Raw genomic sequence first — 21,212 nt, 5'->3', positions numbered from 1 at the left:
TGGGCCATGCCTAAGCCGACAGTGCCACCTGCTGCCACTGCACACCCGTCCCCGTCCCACACCGCGGCGCTGGGGACAGGGACAGCAAAGGCTTGAAAACAGCCCCAGAGCTGCTCGCCCCCCTGCTTCCACACGAAGCCACATGTGTGTGACCCCAAACACCAAAGCGTGCACTTCCAAAGGAGCCAGACGCACAGGAGGCCAGGCAAATGGTCGGTCCCACAAGAAGAACCCCCAGCCCCGACACCCCCGTGGTTAATCCCTCGATAACCCACCCGTGTGTGCCGGGCCCCCTCTCTCTGACGAGCAAAGTCCAACAGGAGACACCCTGAAAAAGAGCCTGCAAAGTCAATTAGATTTTTTATTAAATATACATCCTCTCTTGGCACAAATCTTAAAATATATAAACATTATATAACAAAGTGTCTTCACTGCAATAAAATAGAACTCCAGATCCAAGAAAAGCAGTCCAAATTGACGCGCGCACACGCACACACACACACCGACGGGGAGGACACGTCCCGACAAAAGGCATTTAACAGTGTTTGTGCTAATATATGCATAGACCACACAGGCAGTGAGCAGTGCTGGGAAACCCTGCGTCACACGGCGTGTAAGGGGGAGGCAGAGGGAGCAGGAGGAAGCGGCCCCTACAATAAAAAGGCTGTTTTGTAGGATGGCCACCTCCTTTTCTCTGGCCCAGTCCGGTCAGGGAGGGTCTGTGACGTGCCCTGGCTCTCCGCAGAGCCCGAGGACGTGGTCAGACACTGCATAAATGGCACGGGAAGGATTGCACGGCGTTGCCTCCCCTCCTGCCCGCCTGGAACTGGCACCAGACACGCTCAGGGTCGCCACAGTGCTTCTGCCCAAAGTTTCCTTTCGTGCCTCACCTGCTTTCGTGTTCGTGCCACCACAGAGTGAAGATGACAGTGCTCAAGTCCTTCTCGGTGGAAGGCTACAAAAACAGAAGTACCACTACTCTTCCAGAGAAGGCAGGGAGCTGCTCTGGAAGAGCTCTCATCGAGTACCAGTGCTACACCACGCCACCCATCTCAGGGCTGGCCGTGACTTCGTGCCTCACGAGGCCGGGATTCCCCTTCCAGTGCTTCCACCACGGTCCCACCAGCTCCCAGCCTGTCCTGCCGGGGAACTGGTGGGACACGCAGGGCAAAGGGATCTGCAAGAAGACAGCTCGGGTCCCACCTCTGGCATACAAACCTCCCTCACCCGACCCTCTAAGCCTCCAGAAGTACAAGCTCTCCCCGAGCTGCCGACCCAGCAAGCAGCCACCGTCACAGAGCACAGTGAGCATCGTGTGGAGGTACCGACAGAGGACATGACAAGCAGCATTTCAAGCATGTGCAGAAGGAAAGGCGCTAGACCGGGCAATTAATTCAAGAACCTTTCAAGAAAACCTCCTGCCCCATTCCCTAGTGCCTTTAACTTCTTGCCCCCAAACACAGGCATCCTTGCCGGTGAGCAGGAAGCCTCGTTGGGCTGTTTCAGGGATCGCTGTCAAAACTGCAGTTTTGTCATTTTGGATGCATTTCATTGGACCTGATTTTCTCGAAGTGCTAGTGCAGGACTAAAGGTGCAGAATCAGGAAGAAAGGGAGAACGGACGAGAAGAAACAAGCACGAATGAATGTTTGGCAGTAATGCATTAGAGAACATTAAGATACGTGAGTTGAAAATAAAAAGCAAGGAATCTGAGAAGAGCAAAAGGAAAAAAAAATAAATCAGAATTTGTGGTAGTAAAGTAGTCCTAAAGAAAAGAAGGACTAGAGGATATTCCTGCTAGACTTGTCTTCTTTCTCAGACCTAAAGGCAACAGACCTTCCTTGCCAGCACACCACAGGCACCTTCCCATTCCAAATCACCATGCCCGAAACTCCTCAGGCACTCATTCCAGGCAGCACAGAGATCTGGAACACGTCACAATTCATGCAAGGATTAAGAGACAGGAAGAGAACGCTCCATTTCTCCTCTTCTACATTCAAATCAGATTTAAAAAAAAAAAAGAAAAAAAAAAAGAAAAGCTATTTAAAACAGCCCAAAGCAGTAACACAGTTACTCTTTTGCCCAAGAAACAAAAGCACCAAAACCATTACAGACTGAATTCAGATCTGCCTCTGAATGAGCACTCAGCCTGTAAAACTTGGAAAACCACGTTTGGCTAAAAGTTCGTTGAATTAAAAGCAGGTGCAGCTGCTAATTAAAGAACAGCTTCTCTCAGCTCAGTACTTCCAAGCCTGGCTGTACTTCAGGTCTCCATTCTCAGCTCGGGGTCCTGAGGCCCTAAACGAGCTGCTCGCACCGCTCTCATGGTGCAAGGGGGAGCAATGCAAGGGCCGCCCAGCCAGGAGCTGTCTCCTCCACAGTTTTCCTGTTCATTTAACACATCAGCTGCACTCCTGATGTGGCAGAAGGTACCCCGTGCAAATCCATCCTCCTGTTCGGTCCCAAACAAGAGGCTAGTCATCCAGTGTAAATCCTTTCTTAGGAGCCAGGAGGAATTAAGCCACCTCTGTTGCCACAGAGGTTCAGCGATGCTCAACACCTCCTAAGACAAGGTCTGCTGCGCTCGCCTCAGACTGGGAGCCGTACTGGGAGCAAAGCAGCCTGCTCAAGCTTGGACACCACAATTCTGCTCCCTTTCCTGTTCATACAGTGGCCACCAGCTGTGCAGAAAGGGCCGTGCCTTGAACCAGCAGCCTCCAAGCTGAGAGAGAACTTGGCATGGATTGTACTCACAGTCAGACACCCATACACACGTACACACAGTCAACCACCAAACTCTCCTCGGTCTGTACCTCACTTTTGTGGTAGGATGCAACTGCCTTAGTGTTTCCTCCCTGGGCCAAACAAGAGAAAGACAAGAGCAGAAGTAATTGGCTTCTCCATTGGAGAAAAGAAATCAGAGCTCTTGCAAAGGACTAAACCTTTCACCCAAACGAAGAGGACAGCTGGTAATCTTCCACTGACAACGGGGGCAAAAAAATACACACATTTCATGGCTACCATCTCTGAAGCCTCTTAGGACAACACCTAACATTAATTACAAGATAAATCAGTGACTGCAGTCAAGTTCCACAAGGGAAATCATCATTATCTGTGGGCTTAGAGGCAGAAGTTACTGAGGTTAATACCTCGCCCATCCACAACCATTAAAGTACGATTGACCCCGTGTTTTGGGATCAACACGCGTGCTAATACTTCAGAATGCTGACTCTCCACCGTGACCACAAAATGGAAGCACAGGTGCTCGATTCCTAGGGAAATATTTGGCATTAGAAGCAAGTTATGCTCCAAAGAACAAGTGCAAAGACAAAAGAAAGGCGAAAGCTATTTCTACCAATTGTGCAATTACCTCCATTCCCATTAATAAAGCCGTGACACAAGGCTCGAACTACAATGGCTAAAATATATACACCAGAAAAGAACAGCTTTTAAATTATGCCTTATTTTTCTTTTGTATGTTATCTCCCCTCTACATGAACTATATCAGCTGGAAAGGGATTTTTAATCTTGGCTCGTGGAATCGGATTCGCAGAGAAGTCTAAAGCTCGTTGTGACCTCTCTTGCACTCCAAATTTAATACAGGAACGGAACATAAAACAAAACCACCCTCAAATCTCCGTTTCTCTGAAGCCTGACTTGAAATAGAAACAATGAAAGGTACTTTACCATTCATTTTCCGATTGCAACTGGAAACGATTGGCACTCTATTTCATTTTTGAGGGGTCAATACTGATTGGGGAGCCCATTCTCCTGAGGACACAGTTAGTCCAGAATTCCAGGAACGAAACCAAGTGGGCTCAGGTATGGACTAACGAACAGAGGTGATGCAACCTACACAGCAGGCAAATGACAAGAATGTTGTTCGGAAGCAGGGCCAGCAGCATGAGGTGACTACTAGGCTGCCTTCACCAGACACAAACAGCTTGTCAGGGTAGCTAAACCTGCATCACACGTGCATCTTTGAGATGTTTGTTCTTGCAAAACGCATAAAGCAGCGACAATAATACTGAAAGATATAACTGCTTGGAATTTAAGAATGTAACAGTTCTTTTTCTCGTCTAGGGCACAGCCTGCCAAATCCCTCAGAAAATGCTGCCTTTAAGACCACGACAACAATGGAAGGGTTCAGATGGCCCAAAAGCACTACTGCAGTTTGCTTCAATCCAGTTTGTGAATCCAGGCACAGCCCCTAGTCAACGACACTGACAACAAACATAAGAATTTGATTTACAAAACTGCTCAGAGCTTTCCTCCCCTGCTGTCTACAGTCTTTGGTAATCTCAGAGGGACACTGCAAGCAAGGGATATTTTATGCAACTCAACCCAGAAATGAAAAGAACATTAGAAAAAGGGCAGCATTTCCAGCCACAGCTCACATTCAACTTCCAGAACAAAAGAAGTGACCCGGACCTGTTAAATCCTGCTGCGTCCTGTTTTACAGAGACCAGTGCTTATAGGTCAGAGGAATCTGGAATTCCCTACAGATTAACTGGAATATTGCACTTGGCAGACTGCCTCCAGCTCAGACATGTGCAGTAAGAGCTGCCTACCAGGAGTAGCAGTCACTTCCCAAATCCAAGAGTTCACTCTAACAGCACCGAGTCCTTTCTTTCATCATCCACCACTTCACCTGCCCACAGAGACCAGGTGAGGAGCCAGCAGCAGCACATGTTTGTTTGAGAGGCTCCACTCCTGGTACCAAAGAGTAAGACATAAAGGGTGAGGCAGCTACTCTAGAGGACACAGGTCCGCAGAACAGTAAGAAGAATTTCTTTTAGGAAAGGGTTAGTTTCAGGTTGAGGTTTCCAAACACAGAGGCTCGTTAAACAGAAAAAAAAAAAAGGGGAAAAAAAAAGCCCATCACCACCACAAAGTGAACAAACAAACAAGAAAGATAAAGTTCTCAGCTGCAGGAGAGCACGTACAAAGTGAGGGAACACTAGCATTGCTCTTTCTACACGTGTTGTACTTTTCTCCAGCCAGGGCTGTGGGGATTAAGCTACTACCTTTCAACATTAGTGCTGTGCTGTAATTTACGGAGAAGGATCTGCGTCAGGTCAAAGGTCGTGAAGCTTATTCCCACTGCAATTGGACCTTTGACCCAATTCATGCTGAGTCCTTTGTACAAGCCCCGGATTAGTCCCTCTTCTCGTATAATCTCCTGCATGGTGAGAAGGATGGAACTGTACGTGTGTCCCATAACCCCCGCCGTCTGCATCCGTCGGCGAACCACATCCAGGGGGTAGGAAGCCGACTGGCCGATCAAGCCTGCACAGGCACCAAACAGAAGGCGCTCCGGAGGGGATGGCTGCGATTTCCCGCTGTGATCTGGGAAAGAGAAAGTAGCAGAGGGTGGAAAGCTGCTCGTAATAAGCACGTGACTAAGGTCGAGTGGGCCGGGAGCCAGAGGGAGGACTGAGCACCAGAGCTCCTGAGAGTTCATTCCCAGTTTGGGGGTTAGCTGATTTGGGATGTAACCAAATCCGTTCTGCAGTCAGGACTTGCAGAGGAACAAGGAGGTGTGAGACGGAAATACTACTTTTCTTGCAGTTTGCTTTCTTCAAAAGTCTGGAATTGGCATGAGGGAGGCACAAGGCATCCTCCGCAAGCACAGAATTTAGCAATTGGCTTCAAGGCCAGGAAAACGACTTACACCACTGAATTCAAACACCTCAAATTGGCCAAAAGCCTACGGCATTTCATCTGAAAGCAAAGAAAAAGTTGCTTTTACCTGCATGTAGTTTCTTCAGCGTCTCATAGGTGAAGAAGCTAAGCCCGGCATATGGAATCACTCCAAGGATGGTTGGTGTAAATCCTCTATACAATGTCTTCAATCCTTCCTCTCGGGATATTCGGATGAAGACATGAACAATATTGCTGTACCTAGCACGTGGACACAGGAAAACCAAATCTGCGCTAGTTAGTGCCTGCACATAAGGGTCGTATTTCCAACAGGACTTTCTGAAGGATCAACAATTAATTAATTCAGCTCTGAGCTCATCAGACAGCTCAGAAAGGATTTTAGAAGCCTGTCTGCAAATGGAGAAGCCCAGTCACAAGCTCTCCTGTAGCCCTATCACAACGTGCTATCCTGTCTATTAGAACTCTTCCAGAGGCATTGTGCCAGCTGGCCTCCTAGCAGGCCAACAAATCAGTTTTTCTAGTGAGGTTTTTGAGTCTCCATCTCCTTCCAGTCCCAGAACTAAGCAGGGCTGTGGTCATTTCATCAGTGCTCAGACCCACACGGTAACAGGTTTCTTACAGCAAAGGCTCCGAGCAAGAAGTGACCCAGAAAATGGGGGGAAAAAAAGTCATCTGACCTTAAAAGAAAGTTCTGCGTTTGTTCATGGTGCTAATAATTGCTTTCATTAGGCACTTACATCTCCTTCGGCGTGACAGCCATTCGAGCACGGACCATATCCAAGGGGTAGGTTAACATGGCAGCCGTTGTGCCTGCCAGAGAGCCAGCAATGAATCGAGGAAAGGGTGTCAGCGCTCTAAAGTAAGGTGAGAGAAGAGACCAAAGAGATCACCTGGAGCTGGTAACGCTACGTGGCTTTTCAGCACGGCTCTACTCTGTCAGCTACTGAATCCCTTCCCTGCCTGTGGACTGGAGAGAGCTGGGGTGGGATGGGGTGAAGCTGCTGTGGTTTGCCACAGCTGTTCAAGACTGAGGCCTTAGAGGACAGAAAGCCTGACTTGGGGGTGTCTCAGACACTACATGCCCAAGAGCAAGAGGCTCAGGCCACATGCACATAGAAAAAGGGCTCAGGTAACAGCACGAGGCTGGATCTCGTTGCTTCTCCTGCAAAGAAAAGCTCTTTGTTTTGCCTGCCCACTCACAGCACAGGGAAGCGCTAACTTTACGTCTAGGCCACTTCTTGCTCATGCCTCTAGAAAACAGGGTCTTCTCACCAGTGTTTTCCCTGTGCAAGACTAGAAGCCTTTTGCTCAGCCCCCTCACAGGTCCTGTTTTGCAAACCTATCACGAAAGAAGCTGGCACAACTCTGTACCAACAGCTTTCAACTCAGCAAGCCTGCAAACAGCAGAGAAACGTGCTCCCTCCCTACAACCTACGGTCCCACAAACTGCTCCATCTTCCTCTGCAAGGATCAAAGCCGTGCTGCGTCTTACTTTCCCTGGAAGCCGTAGTAACTCCCCAGGAGCTGCTTGTACTCTTCGTGCGCGCAGAACTGAATGGCAGCATAAGGGATCACACGGACCATGGTGGCTGAGTTCCCCCGCCAGAGACTCCAGAAGCCTTCGTTGAGGTAGGTGCGATAAATCAGCCTGTAGGCTTCCTGCAGGCAACGGATCAAAGGTCAGAGCAGGAGATCATGATAAGAGGAATCCAAACAATAGAAGGGGGGAAAAGGTGACCCTATAGCTTAACCTTTCCAAATCCTCCTTCCCCCCATAACCTCAGTAAGCTAGTATCAGCTGTTTACACTCACAACCCCGACTCCAGAAAGAGACAGCTAAAACCTCTGCTCTAGGGAGACGGATCAGCTACATTAGAGAAAAAAAAAAAAAAAAGTGGAGCTAGGAAGACAGTTTTACATTCACAACATCTTCATTTTCTCTCTGAGGGCAAGGCAAAGAGCTGGACTGATGATGCACAAACCACTTTTCCACCCAAATTAATCCTCTTAGCGTAAGGCAGAAACATTTGGATTACACATATTAGCACAGCACACGTGGAACATCTGCAACGCACATGCAACAAAACATCCAGCAAGCCACGACTGCAATCAGCTCCCAGGTTCAAGTTTCCTATGTATTCTGAAACAATTCCAGTGATGGCTGAGAGGGAAAAAGCAATCACTAGAGGAGAATTCCTAGCAGAATACAGCTTGGAGGGAAGCCACATTTACTGTCAAAGGTAGAACCTGGAGCATGAGCGAAGACTGAGGCCCCTCAGTGCTTGGCACTGGGCAAAAACATTAACAAGGAAGAGTGCTGTCCTAACAGTATTATAATTAAGTATTATATACTGTTTCCAGCCCTCTGTGCTCTTTCACTATGAGTGCTGCTAATAAAACTCAAACAAGGATGTTATATACAAACAAAAGGTGCTTTTAGGTCTATTACTACCATTAATCAAACACTTCAGGACAACAGGAGACAGACATCACCTCACCTTGGCAGAAAATCTTTTTGAAGACACTAAAAAGAAAAAGCGAGTATTAGGTCTTGCAATACGTTTAGATTGATTAAAAGAAACCATACAGATATTTAAGGAATAAAAATAAAAGCAAAAGAATGAATGCAAGGAAAAAAAAAAAAAAGATTCTTTAAAACAAAGAAAAGATTTCCCAAACACACTTCAGCAGATGAGTTCATTTTCCCACCTACTTTTATGAAAATGCTCAGTTTGTCACTTCTTAAAGCATTAAAATTAGTGAATAACAATTGCAATAAAAAAGGAACACCCACAACTGATTTCAGTAGAGCATTTCCACGCTCAGGTTCCAGACTAATGCCAGAATCCAGCAAAGAGCGGGTCTGTTTAGCGAGGCTCCACGCAACAATGGTTTCATCCTAACAGAACTCAGATGAATGCTCAGCTTCTTTTCTTGCATCCATTCAAATTGACAGCATCTCTTTAACTATGTAATACACAAGGCATTTGGAAGCAAGATTTGTTTGGCATACGGCAGCTCTGTTTTGTAACATTCCTACTGCAGGAAGAAAACCCAGGCTAAAACCCGAACAGCAACGCTAATGAAACGTGGTTCCAATTAAGTGTCTATTGCAGTTTCTTTCAAACTCCTTTGAGACTTGTAACCTCTCAAGTGTATCAAACAATCACATGCAAATACATTTTCACCACACTGCTCCTTTATGCAATTCAAACTTTTTTTTTTTTTTTATAGAACTAAAAACACCTCAATGACCACTTGCAGCTGACTCTGCAATGGAAAAGAATCTTTTCCCCAGCTTCCACAGGAAAACTCCTCAGTCTCTCAACCAAGGACCTTCCTAGCTCACACAACCCGAAGATGCTTTCCCTTTTCCCTTTCTGTGAAGAGGGCCTGTAACAAAACCCTTCAGAACAGTGAGAGTAGAAAATCCATTAGATAACAAGAGGATGGTCAAAACAGGCAATTTTTAGTCATATCCTTTGCAGTAAGCTAAATGGGCCAAACCAAACAGGTCCTTTTATAACACTCAGGCCTGTGCATGTTAATGGTGATTTGCACGGACAGCTGTTGACTCACCCCAGTTCTGCAGTTTCCATCTCACCTCTGATCCTGACATTTCCAACCTTAGATGAACTACAGAACCTGCTCTGGTGAGAAAGCACAGCACGTCCTCACTGCTGCACAAGCAGCTGGTTGCAGACGCAATCCCAGCCTGCGCCCACCCAAGGCTTTAGCTCCCCACAGCTGTAACGCCCTGATCTATATCCCTTCCATTCCAGACCTCGGCCCCTGCTATGCCAAGAACGAAAATCATGTCAAATGAAAGTCAATTTCAAATTAAATCTCATCCAGGGATTAGAGTAAACCTACCCAATTCGTTTAATCTGGGATGGCAACCAGATTTAAAATTGTTGGCCTCGTAAAATGTCTGCTGCATCAATCAATTGCACCTCTCCTGTTGGGACAATCAACATCGCTGATGGCTCCTGCACTGAACCAGGGGAACAGGAAAGAACCCATCAAGGGGTTGAACCCCAAACCCCACTAAATGCACGAGAATTTCCTATTCCCATTAGCTGAACATCATTTTCAGTTCCACACTCAGTTTATGGGCTCCAAAAAGCATTTTGTAACACAAAGCTAGGTACGCCAGCTTCATTGTCTCTCACAGCACTTTTCATAATTAACCTCAACTCTAACCAAACCAATTGAGCTGGAATACAACACAACTCTTACTAGGGAAGACTGCACACATTTGAGCAGGCACAGCCTGGCATCCAGCCTGAAGGAACTCAAACAGCTCAATTGCATCCTTCCAGTCTCACCACATCCCCTTACACTGCTTCTTTTCCCTCCTGAAATTATTTCTCCAAATTGAACAAGCACAGAAATGTGAAATGATACCAATAATCCCCTCAAACGCAGCCTTTCCAGTGTCTGTTTATTCTGCACTCCAAAGCTCTGCCTTATGTCACAGAGCACACACAGCCACCCAACGCTCACAAGCCACAGTCATCTGCCTCCAGCCAGCAGTACGTGCACCCGCATTACACCAAAATAGCAAAACTCCTGCTGACTGCCACAAGACTTGGATCCAGGAGCACGGTCCAGATGAACAGCTGATTAACATCTGCAATAATCCTACCAGAACTCAAACAATGGGTTTCCAGACTCGATTCACTGTGGTAATGTCACTACTCTGCCTGCATCCTGCCAGGTCTCTGCAGGTCGAAGCACTGCAAGACAGGCTGGCCGGACAGGTTTGGTGCTGGTTTGGATTCTGCTAACAATAAAGTAAGAGTATTTTGCAAAAGCCAGCAGGACTTACCTTGAAACATGATTTTTGTCCTATCCAGTGGAGCTACTGCAGTTTTAGCAACAGCACCAGCCAATGCACCAGACATCAGGGAGTTGAGAACCTTCTTTTGCTCCTGGACGCCCTGCAACAAAACATTGTTCAGTGTGACACAGCTGATCCTAAACAGAAGTTGTAATATTTACCTCCACCTAAGGACATGGATGAGCCAAACTCAGGTGTGCGCACTCACATTATCCTGCAATCTCACTCCTATGAGCAAACAAACTCTGGTACAGCAATGCCAGACACTCAGTGCACTGTGCCCCCAGAAACGCATCTCATTGCTGCATTGCCCTGAATTGGTTTGTCACGTTGTTTGAAAGAACTTCCCCGTCCCTTTCAGCCCTGTATGAGAAGCTTCTCATTTTTATTCCTACCTGCCAACGGAGGTAGGAATGCTTTTCAAAAAAGCAAAAAAAAAAAAAAAAAAAAAATCTTCTCAACACTCAACTAAAGAGTTCTCTTTCCTCTGCAAAGGTGCCAAGGATCAAGAACATTCTTTAGGACTTTTGTTTTAGTTTCCCTTCAACAGACAAGGACCACCAGCTGGCCATTTTCAGCTACTCTACTTCTCAGACAAAATCTCTTAGTGAAAGACTTGAGACAGCTAAAAATCAATGCCAGGATTTTGGAAAGGTCAACATTCCCTTCAAAATGGCAAATTCCAAGCACAATAAATTCCTGGTCAGTTCGTTAAGAACCACGCTCAGACTTGCCTGCCAAAATGGCAAGTTCCTAGGTCTGCCACCTCTCACAAGCACTGTTTTCTCCTGATTTCTAAAAGCTAAGTCACTAGCTGCTCATGTGCTCATGATTTGGCCATGTAGAGAAGTTAAATTTCTCTCTTGCCCTTCTAGTAACACACAAGCCTTATTTCTACATTGTCCCCTAGATCCCAGGAATAAAACAAGACAGGCTTCCTACTATGATAAATGGAATGGAAGCGTTTCTGTTATTGACATTCCTGCCACAGCTCATATTTATAAAGCAGCTATCTTCTCGTAACACATGGGCAGAAAGCAAGTAAATGACTTGAAATCTAACACCGTGAAGGTTACGGACTGAAAGACAAGTCAAGCCCGGGCTTAAGAATGTTAACTTTTGATGTGCTTTGTGTCTTCATAGAGGAGTTAACTTTTTTTTTTTTTTTTACCCCCTCAGAATGCTTCCCAGCTAAAAAAGTTAATTTTTATTACAGAAATACATGGTTCAGTTCAATTTTCCTGTCCAGTCTCTGCCTGTTGGGTGCCAAATGCAAGGTTAGCCACGCACAGGCAGCGCTGTGTGAACTTCAGCCTAAGTTCTGGCCTCACACCTCTAGCGAGGCAATTCCACACGAGCAGAAACCCTGATCTAAACCAGAGCAAGGTTCACTGCAACTTTCTCTCCCAGTGTTTCTAACAGGAGCCTATTACCAACAGCATGAGCAGGGAAGCAATGCTTATGGCTCTCTTCCCAGCTCTGCCACTGAAGACATAACAAGACGTAACCTTGAGCAAGGAACACAGCCCTGCCTGCCTGTCAGCTCCCAGCCTCTTCCCAGAGGGCTGGAGCTCCTTGGCTGTCCTGGGAAAGCCCAAGTTGCACAGCTTGTGCGTACACTGCAGCTCTTTCAGGACTCCCCAGCTCAAATCTCACTGAGATGCTTCCTTTAGAGCAGCCACCCTTCTCTCAGCCCTACTGCAGGCATCCCCAAAGCCCCTGCTCTTACCTCTGAAGGAAGATGAGTTGATGTAGCTGGCTCCACATCCTGCCGTTTGAAATCCACTTGACCTTCTCTCACACCATTACCCATACCAGTTGCACTTACAAGCGGGCAGAAGACCTACGGCTCCTACGTTGAAAACAAGAACAAAGCAAGCGTTAGTGTCACAAGCAGTGAATACCCCGGTAATAAAAAAAACAAAAAACAAACAGGGCAGGAAGGAAGGGGGACTGACTCACAGGGCCATTTTCAGCAGGAAAACCCCAGTCCCAGGCTCCCAGAAGAGCCTTCCTTAGAGGTGCAAGGACATGTGTGAGAGGGACAGGGGGAGGAAGGTGTTTTGGTGCTATCTTAGAACCGTGCCATTGACCACATTCACTCATCTCACTCCCTAAAGAACTCAGGTGCAAGTTTCAAAATCAAATGCACAGTTTCTAGGAGCTAAGAAACAGATCCTGTTCCGCCCTCTTCCACTGCTTACAGGGAGGATTTTGGTCTCTGCCCGTTCTGACTGCTCTAGATCATTCAGATATTGGAGAAGACACGCTGAAATTTAAAACCCGGGCCTGGAAAATGGAAAAAGTAGTCACAGCAGTCCATCCAGAGAGCCTGCCACAAGCAATTGGAGGTTATTTTAAGGAACAGATAGCTCCAATGCCTCACACGTGCCACAAGGGCTATTTTGATGACAGTGGTGATCTGGCTGAAAGCAGCGCGGCGGTGACTTCAGAACTCCTTTTCTTCCCAGCTGCAGTGCACGTGTGCTCGTGGCCAGTGAGACAGCAGGCTTTGCACAGATGTTTCTCGCTGCGAAACAAGCTCTCGTTTGTCTGGTGAAAGGAAAGGTCAGCCTAACCTGGGCTGCAGAGCTTACATGCAGAGATAGCTTCGATTTAAAGCATTAGCACTTCGGCATCTGGCTCTCTAGTATTTCTGCTTTTTTTGATGCAAGTTTTCATCCTGAGTTATGCAGAAAGGAAAGGGCTAAAGCCTGAAAAACTTGAGCTTGCACAAAGCCAGTCTCCCCGTTTTGAATCTATGCACAAACGGGGCGTAACAACAAAGATCAGTTTTCTAAGTGACAAGACCGCTCCAACAGCCACTCTGCCCCATCTACAGCTTCCTTTCAAGGAATGCAATATTAGGAAATCTCAATTCCCCAACTGCTCCCCGGTTCTAGCACAGCTTTCCTCGCGTGTCCTCCAGCAAGTTGCTTCATCTCTGCCCCGTCTGATGCCTAGGAAACCCGCGGCACAACAGCTTGCTTACTTGGAAAGGCTGCCTCAAGATCTTTTTTTTTTTTTTTTTTCCTTTTTAACAATCTCGAGACGTTATATGCTTGTCAGCACCTTTCATACTTGCTGACCTATTTTTTTCCCCCCACATCGCTCTCATAAATTAGTGCCAGACTTCACTTCCAAACCCCCTTGGTTGCAGCGGAGATATTAACGGAAAGCCAGCGCCAGATCAGCTCCGTCTGTACTCGTGCATGACCAATTTGTGATGATGAAGCTAGGCATGACCCACGCGCTCACTCCAAGGGAGGACAAACACGCCTGGGTGTCTTTAATAGCAGACATCACTTGCTAGAGCTCCGGGAAGACACTTATCAACGTGTTTACAACTCCTGAGGGTGTTTTCAAAAAGAGGAGCTCTCAGGATGCTGCTCGGAGAGTAATAACTCAAGGTTTTAATGAAAGATAACATCTGATAGTCGGAAGCACGACCTAAACGGCATCACCATTTGCACCTGACGAGTTCTATCGTGGACACTCGGTCACATCAGACTGTGAACCAAAATTCCTGTAAGGCTCAGGACTGAGGATGATTCGTAGCACTGCAGAGAAAAGCACTTCATTAAATTATTTTGAAGAACACAGTCTGTTGATTATTCCTAATTACTGTCTCTGCTTATTTCCTTTCCTTCTCATCTCTTGTACCCGGGAAATTTATTGTAAAGTGGTATCTTTCAGCGAAAGCCTGAGAGAAATCACAGGCAGAGATATTATCCCCAGCTATTTCAAAAAAAGCAATGTAGGTCACAATATCAGATTTATCTCTACCAAAAATAAACCCACCAAAATAGAACTCACGCTAAAGAGCTTAGGAATGCAATCTACAACTTTGTTTTAAAATGTGATTTTGAAAGATGATTGAGAAAGATGACTAAAAGGAAATCTCAAATACTAAGCTGCTATTATGAGGCCTGGACCTATTTTAGAACATGCACGTCCGTGAAGATGATCTCCATTTACTCGACAATATTCTCTTTGATACTCTTCAGAGCTGCTCTGTTCTTTATTTTTAGTGCCTGATGCCCTGATTTACCAACACCTGTCTATATGCTCAGCTTTACACATTAAAACTGCCCACATGCTCTACAGGAATATAAGCCCTAAACTTGCAGAGCCTGAAATGCAAAAGCAGTATTTATTAGTTGTATTCCCATTTGCCTGCTGCAAAGCAACACAAGATTTTATTTTGGACTTGGGCTGGATTCTGACTTTGTTATTAACCAAATCCTGGCTGTTATGACTAATGATGCACACCAGAGACAGAGAATAAAGCCTTGCTTTTAAGTTTCACTGTGAATCTGAAGGGCCCAGCCATCAGAAACCAGACATTATCTTGCATATATATATACACACACACACACACACACACATATATATCAGGTTCCTTCATTAAATAATTCACAGAAACCCAATCCGGAGCAGCTGGACAGTTTTAAAATCTCAGTATTTTGTATAGACGCAGCCATTCCTTACACTTCCAAAGCCAAGGGAAACAAGAAAAAATAGCTGCAGATCAGACTGGCTTTTTATACCACGCTTCTGTGTTATTTATATTGTAGTTACATGAGTCTGTGTCACATATCTGTAGCCAGACTCCTCGAACAAGCTGTAGAGCAAAGCATTCCCCTAAAGAATGCATAATCAGAAAGGAAAACTGCTGGTGAATGCAGGTTCAAGAGTTAAAGGGGCTTCATGAGTAACATCCACCGTGTTTTTACAACAAAGCTCACGAGAGTTTATTGAAAGCACAAAGCACTTCCTCTGGCATCCAGTTTCAACTCCACCAGAAAACAAGAAAACGTTGCCTGTAACTCAGCCATGCTAATTTGCAAGGCAGAGATTAAAGCTCATTTGCCAAGTTGCAAAAGAGGGAAGCTCAAGCCCTCCCTTCTTGCAGCGGCACCTTCACAAGCTGAGGAACTTCGCTGCCATGGTCTCTTTCCCGATCGTCCTTTGAGCCCGGGACTCTTTCTAGAGACGCTGCCCGGACCCTGGCAATTGCAGGAGCAGCTGTGTGCTAAAGCAAGTTCCATTCTCTGCATACCACGAGACGCACAGAATATGCTCCGCACATTAAAAACCGGAGCATTGTTAGCCTTCCCTTCCCATTCTCCCAGCTCTCTCTAGCGGCACTTAATGAATACCTGAACAAGTTCAATCAAGCTGTCAAATTGACTCGCTGACAAGTTAGACATTCTTCTTTTCTTGGTGGTGATTTTGATTAAAAGGACAGGCGAGACAGAATCAAGTTATTCAGATGATAAAAGCAACCTACTAGGAAGAATGTCTTACAGGCAGGTGCCAGTTCATTGCCCAGAGCAGGGGGGGATTCAGAGAAAAACAGCTCCAGCTCTCCAAGCCACTTGTGAATCCAATCATGTTCGAATGAAATAGCTACAACAGCATCATATTTGAAATTACACAGCCTTAAGATAATTAGTTTCTCATCAGAAGAACCAACGCACTTCGGAGACCAGCATCACAACAGAGGATTGAGCCCAAGTTCTCCAGTTGGGGCGTTCAAAATTAAAATCACATTGCTAAAGAGAAGGCTCGCAGCTCGTCGTGCCTTTGCCTATTTCACAATTAAAGCTTATTTAGAAATTGGACTTCAGGTCACTACGACATGACCAGCCCCAAATCCCTCCTTTATGTATTTGGCCAGGTAGATACACACGTTCCTGTAGCAGCCCAGCCCCAAAAACCTGCAGGAAGAGCAGGCAGAGGAGGGTGCAGGGCTGAGCTTTGCACCAAACTCACAGCTGGCCGAGGGGACGCCGCGCTCCTCATCCTCTCCACGGTGCTCCCGTTCTGCCAGCACCTTTGGCAGACCTGCAACTACCTGTTTATAGCAAAATGCCTTAACCGCGAGAGCAGCCCCAGTCATTACGGTTTTCACAGTAGTACGCGGGCAGAAAACAGCAGAAGTCTGGGCACCCAGCCCAGAGGCTGGCTGGCAACGTGTCATTACCAAAAAAACATGTTTGTCTGCTACTCCCCGGTGGAATTTAGACCTGTCACAAAGCACTAAGATTTCCGAAAGAATGTCATCTATCCAGCAAGAACAGCAGATAGATTGCAAAGCAAACAGTCATCACCAGCAGCTATCTGAATGCTAACGGCTGCTATTTTCTGTGAAATGTTTGCTTTTTGCTCAGAGGACCCCAGCAGCAATTACAGGAGGAGTTTAAAGCACTGGACATGGGAGTGCCCGGACAGACAGGTAAAGGTAAAACCACACCACTTCAGCATCCACGAGATGCTGTAGCTCTGTGCCACACGAAATGCACTCCATTCATGAGACGGGCAGAAGAACTTCAGCCCTGCTACCCACTTCTCTCTCATCACCACCAAAAACGCAGATTGTTATCTGCTCCTGAGGACAGAAAGCAGGCAGCACCCAGGAGCTCGCAGCATTTTTTATTCACTGCCTGGGAGTTGTGAGCAGCTTGCGATGCGGGAGGATTACGGTAGCCCTGGCAGCACGTTCCTGCCATTAAAATGTGAAGAGTAAAAAGGGATCTCTGCAACCATCACATCCACGTGGCTTCCAGCCCAGAGCTCTTCAGAGTTTACCAGCACAGAGACGGGCCCATGAAACACGTGGACTTAGAATGACACAAAAACAAGAGACAAATGCTGTTTTAAACCAAATAAATTCAACCCAGATAAATTCAAATTGAAGGACTTCATTGCCTATAGCATAATGAAGACAGTTCCTTTAGGTTTTCACTTGCTTATGCTTTCTAAAGACCTCGTAATAACAGCAGGATTTCTGCTTAGCCTCTGATACACAAACATTTAAACCTCTCTTCCACGTGGTTCCCCAGACGATGCCCTCGAGAAGGAATACACGGACTGCTGTGAACTGCACAAACCCGATTCCACAGCTGAATCACCGAGTTGTAGGGCTTGGAAGGGACCTCAAGAGACCACCGGGTCCAAGCCCCCTGCCAAAGCTCACCTCTGGGGCCACGCACTGATCGACTCCACGCAGGTAAAGTCGCTGGGATGACTCCGCTCAGACACACCAGCTTCTCACGTTACTCCAGAGCTATCCAGTTCCTTAGTTTTCCTCTTTTATTGCGTTGTTAACACCACTTGATAAAAGCATATAATTAAATCGGGGGAAAAAAAAGAAAACCGAGAGAGTTCCCGCAGAAATCTTCACACGTTTTTCCCAGGCAGGCTGAAGTTAAACAGTACCCAGGGAAGTCACTCAATTAGGTTGCCTTCAATTGTTAAACTGAGCAATTGAGCCTGACAGAGAAAGAGACGTGGTAAGAGCGGAGATTACTGCAGCCTTAAATTCACCCTTGGAGCAAAAGCATCTCAGAAAATCACAGAAAAAAGGGCTGAAACACTCAGAAGAGGGGGATCAACTATAACTAGACGGCCCCCTGAGGTCCATCTTTGCCTTCCAGTTTGATTAAGCCATTAAAAATCAAAACCAGATATGCCCTGCAGACTCAGCTCTCTTCAGTCACATTCATCTTGCAGTTGCATATAAATCTGATCCCAAAACATTAGCTCTGAGTAGTGCGTTGCGTTTTTCCTTTAAAGGCCTGTACAGAAACTGTCAGCATGACTTTAAAGAATCATTGACAATCTAATTAAAAGACTCACCAAAGGATAGTATCTGGAAGTGTTTAATTTTTCACATGCTTCCTCAGCTCCAAAGTACAAAACGAACGCTCCTCCTCCCTCCCTCAGCCAGGGAGGACTCAAAGCTGCCAGTAAATCAGGATGAAGATACAAATTCTTTGCATGGTTTTAGATTACCTGACTTCAGGCAGTTGCTGAGCACTGAGAAGCAATCTCTAAACCTCTGCTAGCGAGGACAGCTCGGCTATTCACAGGAGTCTGGGAGATTCACGTCTTGAACTAAGCTTGGAACGAACGCATGAGCCACAAACAGAGGAAATCTTGGCAAGATAAAACAGTCTTCGGTTTGAGAGAGACAACTGTTGCTGGGAACACCTCGACAATGCTTTCCACAGCCAAAAAAACGAAGCCCAGCTCTTATCTGCAAGGCAGACAACTGCTTTGTCTGCAGGGGACTGAATGGCTGAGGCCTTCTGCTGAATCCACTCCTTTTGTCAGGCAGGGATCGCCTCCCTTTAGAAACAGAAGGCAGCGAACAAACAAATAAAACAGGCACACCAGGTCCTGAAGTGCCAGATCCCAGCAGAGTCGATATTTCTGACCTCAAACTGAGATTATCTGAAACACAAGCAATAACACAAGCAATCTTCGCCAGGAGCCATTTCAAAACAGTAACTGGTAATTACAGTCTCAGCTCTAAAATCATCACAGTTTACAACGCACGTGGAAAACAGAACGAGCCAACACCTCCCATCATTAAGAAGAAGCCACAGGTGTCCCAAGCAGGTGACATTTGCCAACCTCAACGCTTTCCACATCGACTGTTGGATTCAGGCCAGGCCACGAGTCCCACCCCGCTGTTGCAGTCACCTCTTGCACACAAGCAGTTGGGGCAGAGCTCAGCATCCCTCTGCGTCGATCGAGGTTGTTAGCCCAGCGGCACTAACCCTCCCACGACACGGACACACCATCATTAACTGCTCAACAGCAAGGAGGAGCAGATTTAAAGCGTAACTGGAGAGCAGAGCAGTCCTCCAGCATTCGTTTTTTCTCATGACCTGGAGTAAGTTGTTGGCATTTCAGTTTGCCTTTCTGTAACAAGTGATCTCCCCTCATAAGAGGGTCACCAGGAAGATTTATACAGCATTTGGAAAATGGGAAACACCACAGTGGGAAGTATTGGCATCAGTTTCATGTAAAGAAGGTGTAAACCTAAATGCATCTTCATCCAACGAACAGCAAAGTCACTCAAAAAAGTCCTTTCGGGTTCCTGAGCTTTTTTTTTCTGACAGCAAACCTGCCTGACCTGTACCAAGCCCATCTGCTTCATCAGGTAACCACGCACCCAAGGCCACAGCGGTGCCCGCCTTGCATTTTCGGTGACCTCTCCAAACAAAGCTTCGTTTGGGTAAACATACCCAAAACCGCGCGTTCTCGGTTGGGCCTGCCTGAGCCAACGCACGAGCTACAGCTGCAGGTCAAGCAAAAAGAGATTACTGCAGCTCCTGACTCATCCCACGGCGCTATCGGGAGCTGAAATCCTCCTGCCTGAAGCAATCACCGGGGCCAGAGAGTTCCTGCTGAAATCCAACACCAAGGACAGTCCCGTCCCGTCCCCCTCCACGGCAGCTCCCTTCCAGCCCAGCCTTCAGAGCTCCTAAATGATGATTTTAATTCGTGTTCAACATTCACAGCCCTGGTGGGATGGAGGTGAAGATGCTCAGAGTCAGCCAGGACCCAGCCCTGGCGTTCTGGATGCCCAGCCCTAGGATTATTTTTAAGCAGGCTCCCCCACAGGTTGTTGGTGTGGCTCCACCGACCCACTGGTACCCTTCTTACCTGCTCTCCCTTTCCGCAGCTGTTTTCTAACACCCACAGGCGCCTCTCCTGTTCCTTAACACACGCCCTCCTCCCAAACCAGAGGCACTTAAAAACCAGCGTGTTTTCCAACACTCCAAATCCACCAAACCACACAGGAAAACACGTCGCAAAAAGCACACAGCATCCAGAAAAAAACCCTGCAGTTAGCGTGCGTGAAGTGTAAGAATCCAACCAAAAAGAGCCAAGCGGTGGCAGGCTCCAAACCCTCTCTAAATTCACAGCCAGCGGGAAGGGGACGGCCAGGCAAACCCAAACAAAGCTTCACCTCCTCCAACCTTCACGTTAACGCAGGTTTTAGGTCAATAAAGGGACTGGGGAAGCAGGTGCCAGGCTGGTGGGGCAGCAGGTTACGCTGCAACGCTGCCACAACTCCCATCCCGAAATATGAAGGAAAACCCCGCCTGATAGGGAAAAATGACCCCGCTCTGCAACTTGTGGCTTAATATGGGGTTAGATAAAAGCCAGAAGGCACCGAGGCCCGCATTTATCACCCTCTGCGCCCCCTGACACCCACCCCACAGCACAAACACCTGGCGCTGTGGGCTCCAGAGGTGCAAAAAAGCCCCAAACTGCTCATTTTTGAACATCCAAGGGCGCAGGCGGAGGCGTGAGGGTGCCCTCCTGAGCCCGGCGTCCACCCAAGGGCTTCGAAGGAGAAGCGGAGCCCGTCAGGAGCTCGCCTCAGGCACCGGGGGGGGCAACGAAGGGCAACGGGGGGGGATAACGGGGCTGCGGGGGGGGAAATGGGGCAAGGAGAAACGGGGTGAAGGGGTAACAGGGCCGGGAAATGAGGGGGTAGCAAGTTAAAGGGGTAACGGGTCCGCCCCCGCAACCCCCCACATCCCCTCAGCCACCCCCGGGCCCCCTCAGCCGCCCCCCGGGGTCCCCCTCACGCCACAGGACGGCCGCAACCCCCCCCCCCCTCCATTCCCTGTGAGGCGGAGAAGCGGCGCAACCCAACCGACGTCCCCCCGGCCCTGCCCGGGCTTCGAGGCCGCGGAACCGGGCGGATAAAGCCCGACCGAGGGCAGGTAGCGGAGGTTTGGGGGGGGGGGGGGGGCCCCGGTCCCGGCCCGCACTCACCGGGGCTCGGCTCCGCTCCGCGCTCGGCTCCCGGCCGCCAGGCCTCCTCCCCCCGCCCACCCCCGGCAGGGCTTGGGAGGAGGCGGGGCCTCGCCGGGCCCTGCAGCCAATCAGCGCCG

The 21,212-nt window shown here is 47.7% G+C and overlaps 1 protein-coding gene across 2 annotated transcripts; it reads right to left on the bottom strand.

Annotated features, from left to right (window-relative positions):
* Positions 1 to 346: 346 nt before the first annotated feature.
* SLC25A42 (solute carrier family 25 member 42) lies at positions 347 to 21,119 on the bottom strand. 2 transcript variants are annotated; one of them, XM_082780175.1, is made up of 8 exons: positions 21,094 to 21,119; positions 12,236 to 12,358; positions 10,495 to 10,606; positions 8,162 to 8,187; positions 7,156 to 7,322; positions 6,401 to 6,517; positions 5,752 to 5,903; positions 347 to 5,348 (listed from the first exon to the last, which is right to left on the bottom strand). In XM_082780175.1, the coding sequence occupies exons 2-8, from the start codon at positions 12,317 to 12,319 to the stop codon at positions 5,023 to 5,025; spliced, it is 984 nt and encodes a 327-aa protein (XP_082636301.1). In that variant the 5' UTR covers positions 12,320 to 12,358; positions 21,094 to 21,119; the 3' UTR covers positions 347 to 5,022. The 2 variants fall into 2 exon arrangements, with proteins under 2 accessions (XP_082636301.1, XP_082636302.1); XM_082780176.1 differs by lacking the exon at positions 21,094 to 21,119 and adding an exon at positions 12,469 to 12,591.
* Positions 21,120 to 21,212: the final 93 nt, after the last annotated feature.

The sequence above is a fragment of the Aythya marila genome (genome assembly GCF_965140915.1).
Source record: "Aythya marila genome assembly, chromosome: 27".
Taxonomy (NCBI): Eukaryota; Metazoa; Chordata; class Aves; order Anseriformes; family Anatidae; genus Aythya; species Aythya marila.
This window is presented reverse-complemented; position numbering and strand designations above follow the sequence as displayed.

Bases quoted from the DNA above. Each gene is read 5' to 3' on its own strand.
- SLC25A42 (XM_082780175.1), bottom strand. From the start codon at position 12,319: ATGGGTAATGGTGTGAGAGAAGGTCAAGTGGATTTCAAACGGCAGGAT. The intron at 6,518-7,155 runs GTAAGACGCAGC...ACCTTACTTTAG, and splicing joins TACTACGGCTTCCAGGGAAA to AGCGCTGACACCCTTTCCTC. The intron at 5,904-6,400 runs GTAAGTGCCTAA...TCCACGTGCTAG, and splicing joins GCTGTCACGCCGAAGGAGAT to GTACAGCAATATTGTTCATG.